Here is a 6236-nt window from a genome sequence, read left to right on the forward strand (position 1 = left end):
GCCTTATGAATAAGTTTTTTTTTGGGGGGGGCGGGGGGGTGGGGGGCTCTCAAACGTACTAATGTAGCGACCGGTGATTCGATCCATTCCTCATCCGTCGAAACAATACTCCTGCTCTGTGCTACTTCTGCGGTATGACTAACGCTGTGACCGTCCTCACCCTCCTCCGGTATGGCCCTGTCGTCGAGCCCATCACTTCCTCGTAAAAGCCGCGGAGAATCTAACAAACTCGGCGACGACACCGCACAGTCACCCTCCTCCCTATTCCCCAAGTCCGTCCATACCCGGTATTCCCTCGCAAACCTTACCAACCTCGCTGCCCCTGCCTGCCCGCGTGCCAGAAAAATTACCGATCCCCCACCTGCCACTTTGACCGTGGGTGAAACTCGAAGTCCGAAAAAATCCTGGCTGGCCTCCAGCTGTTGCTAGAATCTTCCACAAACCCGCGGCGGTAAATGGTTACGTCTCAAACTTACCACCAAGTCCTGTCGCACTCTCAGGTCCGGGAATAATAGAAAAGAGTGGAGTAAAGAGAGTTCACGTGGTCGATAGAACCACCCATCTTTATGTCCTGACCTTTTGTCACTTTTCTCTTTTCTATTACTAAAATTAATTTTTGATCAGGTCCACGGTGGTTGCAGGGAGGGAGTAAATTGATTACTACCTGATGCAGGATTAGAGGAAACCAATAGTCCAAATCTGGGCAGGGGGAGCACCAAATTCCCCTGGACCCCGTTTGGATGGACCCGTGCTGGTGATATCTCTGATGGACGAACGTGATCGTGATTTGTCCCTCCAAAGATGGCCTGTTGGGTTTCGATCTTGGGCCCCACGAACCCGGTCGTGTCAGCATTGACCGGGTCAATGTCGGGTTTGGACGGTTTATCTTGGCTGTTTGGCTGGGTTTGGCCGGAGAGATGCTGTTGGAGGACGGAGGGACGGATAAATGCTGTGAAAATTGGGTCTGGGCCGGGTCCAGCTCATAAAGACCCAAACACAGGAAGTTTAATTGTAGTCGTTGGGAACGGAGACCTGGCCGGCCCGGGGGGGTCACCACTGGCCGCTGGAATCGAGGCTGTGCGGGACCCAGACCGGGTGACCCGGCGGTCATGTGCGGGTGACTCGTAAGCAGTTTTACTTGTGTCTGGATCGTTGTTGGCTAATGTCACCTAATTCTTTAATGAGCAGCATATAGGGGTGCGTTAGCAAATCTTTTTTGGATTGTTAGGATATCGTAGTATCAAATAATGTTCAGAATCAAATAGTTCTAACCTGCATACAAAGAGCTAAAAGTGCATCTCTTTCTGCTTTTAATTGAGAATTATGCTACCGAAAGGATAAAGAAATATTCATATCACGTATCTGGAGAGAAAATGTACCTGCACCACTACACCATATCAACAGTGTATCATAAGAACAAATTATGTAGGATAGGAACAGCAATCCAACACAAGCGTATATTATGTAGGATTTATAGGAACTAAGATGTGTAATTGGTGTTATGCACACTAAAGAAGTGGTGTGAATGATGCGGAATATAATCTTTTATTGGGAAGACACATTCCACTGTTGAAACCGCCAAACTAGCGATAAGATTTTCTCTATGGAATATTTGCATATTAGGCCCTTCCAAAGAGGCAATCATAACGATTAAAGGGAATAGCTAGTTAATTCACATCTCCATTAAGCCTTACAACTTAGTACCTTAAGATGACTTGATCAAGTAATTTAGTGGAATAGTGCACATTAGATGGTTTGTGCCTTTGCGGAAGCAAAGCAAGCATTAAAAACCATGCACCCCTCTTTACCCAAAAAAAATACCATGCACCCCTTGTGTTCACTTGGGTCATTATCTGGGCACAGGACCCAGGGTTTTGGTTGTATTACAAATCAATTTTGTATGCTTTTATTTGCTTATGTCAATCTAGCTTTCTTATTATCTTAAAAAAAAAAAAGAAAAAAAGAAAAAACAATGCACCATTGACTGCACTAAAACCTGCATTTTTGATATAAATCACTGAATTTTATTAAATGTCAAAAACATGACAGCGTGAATCCCGAACACCTACGGACATTAAATAGAATAGGCATATTTATTCCTTTTTTTTTTTTCGAATTTTTGTGTTCTTGAGTAGAATAATTCTGGGATCGAGTGCATTTTTGTCCATATATATAAAAAAAGGCCTTGTTCCAGGAACAAAATTACTCCATCTACCCTTTGAGATAGTTATTCCACGAATAAGCAATTTTGAATGGAGAAACATTCCTCCTTTATTTCTGCTTTATCCCGAATTAAACGCAGCCATAACCTTTCCCATGTAATCCACCTCATTTTTTTCCTACGTGAGCCCCTCTCTCTCTCGTTTTCCTTTGTTTTCTGCTTATAAATGTTAATAATGCTACAGTGGATTGAGAATTAATATTATAAGAAAAGAAAATAACTCGTTCTATTTTTGGCCATACGTTGCTACTATTCGCCATCTTCCCTGATGTTTGGGCTGATTTAAGACGCATTAAACATAGTATTAGAATTTATCTGAAATAAAAAAAAAAAAAATTTCCATGCAGATTGCTGGAGTTAGTCTTCAGATTCCAGTGTCAATTTTGAAAACAATGTGTAACCCAAACCCCATCATAGATCGACAGATTACACAGCTTGTAGAATCAATGTGAACACACCAACACACGATTTCTTAAAAAAGATAACGATATCAAAAGTATCCAACCCATTCTGGTTTTATCGAACAGAAACAACATCGGATCGAGTTTAATTTTTAAGTCCTTCAAGCCTGCTTTTGTAGCTGTTTAATGAATGGATTGACTAAGTTCAGATATGCAGACTACACTGGATTAGTATGATTAAAAGGCTACAATAAGGTATTACCCAAAAAAAAAAAAAAGGGCTACAACAAAGGTTTGGTACGTTCACCAACCCTACACGTTTAACTACAAACATAATAAAAACATACATACCTTTCCAAACACAGTAAATTAAAGTATTATCAGAAAAATTACAGCAAGTTGCACGGGAAAATAAACAAGAAACCAATCAGATTAGTGCTGAAATAGAATTCAAAGAATAACATATAAAAAAAGGTAACCAAAAGACAAAAAGAACGACAAAGCCATTTCTCTCCCTATTCGTCTCTCCATTGTTTATTATTATATACGCCCCCCTTGAAAGCTTCTGCCAACCCTCACTCACACCTTCATCCCCTCCACTGTCCTCCCCTTCCCATCCGTTCTCCACCTCCACCCACCCCTCTCTCTCTCTCTCTCTCTCTCTCTATCACACACACGCACGCACGCACGCTCACTCACTCTCTCTCACACACACAGTGACTGGGTTCTGGTGCGCTCCGGTGATGGAAAGGAAATGAGGGCGCGTCTTCTACGACCATGCCGCTACCCCTCTCCGATGACTCGGGCTCGTGCTGCGACCTCCTATGCGGGGAGGACGCGGGAGCGCTCGCCTATGACTCGCCGGGTTACTCCACCGAGCCCGAGTTCCCGGAGGACTCGGACGAGTCCATCGCCGGGTTCATAGAAGGGGAGACCGACTATTCGCCCCGCTTCGACTACTCGGACCGCTTCCGGTCCCGCTCGCTCGACCCCTTTGCTCGCCAGGAATCCGTCGCCTGGATCCTTAAGGTCCTCTCCGCTCCCGGCGCATCATAGAAATTCACTACTGCGTCTTGCTATCTTGAGCATTTTTGTGTCATTTTAATTAATTTTGGTTATGGTTTCAGGTGCACGAGTACTACCGTTTCCGTCCACTAACGGCGTATCTTGCCGTTAACTATGTGGATCGGTTTCTCTCCTCTCACCGATTGCCGGTAAGCTGAGGTTACCACCATCCATTCTTGTCCATCTCTCCATCTTGCCAAAATCGGATGGATGCTGATTTTTTGTCGGCTACCATGGCTTTGTTCTTTCTTTGGAATAAAAGCCCTATAAAAGTTGGTTTAAAATCATTAAACCTCTCACTATTTATGTTTCACGACCCTTAGTTTTTAGTATTTGTATTGATAACGCCTAATTAATGGCTGGCTTCCATGGCGATCTATCGACTAGCTTAATTATCTTGCACAAATAAACTCTAAGAATTAGCTGGCATCTAAGGAAATGGACAAAGTTTGCATCCCCAATGTCACGTCATGAACAATAATGATTCTAGTTTATATGTGAACAAAGTTTAGACTCGGAATTGTTTAAATGTGATTGGAATAAATTTCAACGCTGTATTGTTCATGAATGTTGGCATGGTATGCATGCATGTGACATGCTACCAGCATTAGCCAGGTTAGAATGCGCTACTTTTCCGTTGGTCAAGACACGATGGAACCTACTTGTCAACTAGTGGCCCGTTGGAAAAGAGCCACAACCTATTACAGTGAAGGTGACTTTGGGGTCCCTGTTGCATTGCACTGATAACAATCTTCTCAATAATCTATTTTTTCAAGAAGTTTATAAAACTTAATTACATTGGAGATTTATGGGTAATTTCTTGATGGTTCTATTTTTCCAGCAGTCAAATGGATGGGCATTGCAACTCTTATCAGTGGCTTGCCTCTCCCTGGCTGCAAAGATGGAGGAAACTCTGGTTCCATCCCTTTTAGACCTTCAGGTATTTCATTCACCCCTGGTTATCATTTCCTAGCTCGACCAAGGTGCATGATTCAATTCTTGGTGAAAAATATGTTAAACCATATATAAATCCTGTTAATTCCATAGGTTGAGGGTACAAGGTTCATCTTTGAGCCTCGAACAATATGCCGAATGGAGCTTCTTGTCCTCACTGCATTAAACTGGAGGCTACGATCTGTGACACCTTTTACGTTTATTGATTTCTTTGCTTACAAGGCTGATCCCACTGGAACACATGCAAGATATCTGGTTTCACGTGCTACTCACATTATTTTAGCAATGATTCATGGTAATATTTAAATTTATATGATCAGAATAACTATCAAATCAATGATAACTAGTATAACGACTATATCAATTCTTCACATCGAGCTTAAATATATGGTGTCACAGATATTGACTTCCTGAATCACTGCCCATCATCAATAGCTGCGGCTGCCATAATTTGTGCTGCTGATGAGACACAGGATTTGGCTTTTGTTAATCCTGGACGTGCAGCGTCCTGGTGCATTGGACTGACAGAGGTAACGAAGAATATATTTTTTTTTTCCAACAATAATTCGTGATGAAGAACCCAGAAGAAGACATTAGTTTTGTTTGGTAAGATGGTTTAGCTTGTCTTTGAATTATTTTTATAGGAGGCAATATCTAGTTGCTGCCAGCTAATGAATCGAGTTGCCATCGAGCACAAGCAGAGAAAGCCGCCGATGATCCTCTCGCAGCTCAGGGTAACAACCCCACTTAGCATGGGTTCTGGAGTCTCCTCTTCCTCTTCTTCCCCACCCAATAAAAGGAGGAAGCTGGACGACAATTGCCTATGAGTGGGTGATGACGAGAAGGTCTCGTAAGAAATAAAATGATGAGAAGGGGGAAAAAAGAAAGGGGGACCTTAAGAAATATTATAGCTAGTAGATAATTCTTCTTATTGGGTTTGCAGATTCCTCAGTATTTTTCAGAGGAGTTCGGTTGGTTGGTTTAACGGAGTGTCTAGATTAGTATATTGGTTGTGTCCAGGAGTTAGGCTTCGTGGGTGATGATTTTATTCTTTGTTTTTGCATCTAAAGTCATTTCATCAGTGGGGCTTTTGCTATTTATATAAGCCATGATGGCACTAGAGCTGCAGATTCCCAAGGGTGGGGGATCTGCCATTCTAGTGTGGGGGGTGAAAGTATGAGAGAGAGTTGTGGTTTGTGGAGGGCGTGCAGGTTATTGAAATCAAAGGCTGCATTCATTGTTGAATGGAAAAGAGGGAGATGGTGGGTCCTTTTAGGACCATGAATAAAAGAGGAGGCATTCAAGCTACGGTGGTAATTCAGAGGACCAAAACAAAAAAAAGAAAGAAAGAACTCTCCCAAGTTCAGAGCGTTCCATCGTTTCTCCAAACTTTCATTCTCCTTAGCCACTATACCAATATTTATCCCTTTTTTTTTTTTTTTGGTTATGTCTTCTTTCTAGTGATGTGATTATGAGTGTCATCCATGCATGCGTTTGCTTACATGCATGTGAGTCTGGAGAGACGATATTTATCTTTAGCCTAAGACTACGGCTAACTCTCTGTATAAAGACCTTTGGAGGGTCTTTGAGGATCT

General features: G+C 42.4%; 1 protein-coding gene across 2 annotated transcripts; it reads left to right on the top strand.

Annotated features, from left to right (window-relative positions):
• Positions 1–3256: 3256 nt before the first annotated feature.
• Positions 3257–5956, top strand: LOC105039166 (cyclin-D2-1). 2 transcript variants are annotated; one of them, XM_010915205.4, is made up of 6 exons: positions 3257–3651; positions 3750–3836; positions 4529–4627; positions 4735–4936; positions 5041–5171; positions 5286–5956. In XM_010915205.4, exons 1-6 carry the CDS (start codon positions 3400–3402, stop codon positions 5466–5468), a joined length of 954 nt encoding a protein of 317 aa, XP_010913507.1. In that variant the 5' UTR covers positions 3257–3399; the 3' UTR covers positions 5469–5956. The 2 variants fall into 2 exon arrangements, with proteins under 2 accessions (XP_010913507.1, XP_010913508.1); XM_010915206.4 differs by having other exon boundaries at positions 4532–4627.
• Positions 5957–6236: the final 280 nt, after the last annotated feature.

The sequence above is a fragment of the Elaeis guineensis genome, chromosome 1 (assembly GCF_000442705.2).
Source record: "Elaeis guineensis isolate ETL-2024a chromosome 1, EG11, whole genome shotgun sequence".
Lineage (NCBI taxonomy): Eukaryota > Viridiplantae > Streptophyta > Magnoliopsida > Arecales > Arecaceae > Elaeis > Elaeis guineensis.

Bases quoted from the DNA above. Each gene is read 5' to 3' on its own strand.
- LOC105039166 (XM_010915205.4), top strand. From the start codon at position 3,400: ATGCCGCTACCCCTCTCCGATGACTCGGGCTCGTGCTGCGACCTCCTA. The intron at 3,837-4,528 runs GTAAGCTGAGGT...CTATTTTTCCAG, and splicing joins TCTCCTCTCACCGATTGCCG to CAGTCAAATGGATGGGCATT. The intron at 4,937-5,040 runs GTAATATTTAAA...ATGGTGTCACAG, and splicing joins TATTTTAGCAATGATTCATG to ATATTGACTTCCTGAATCAC.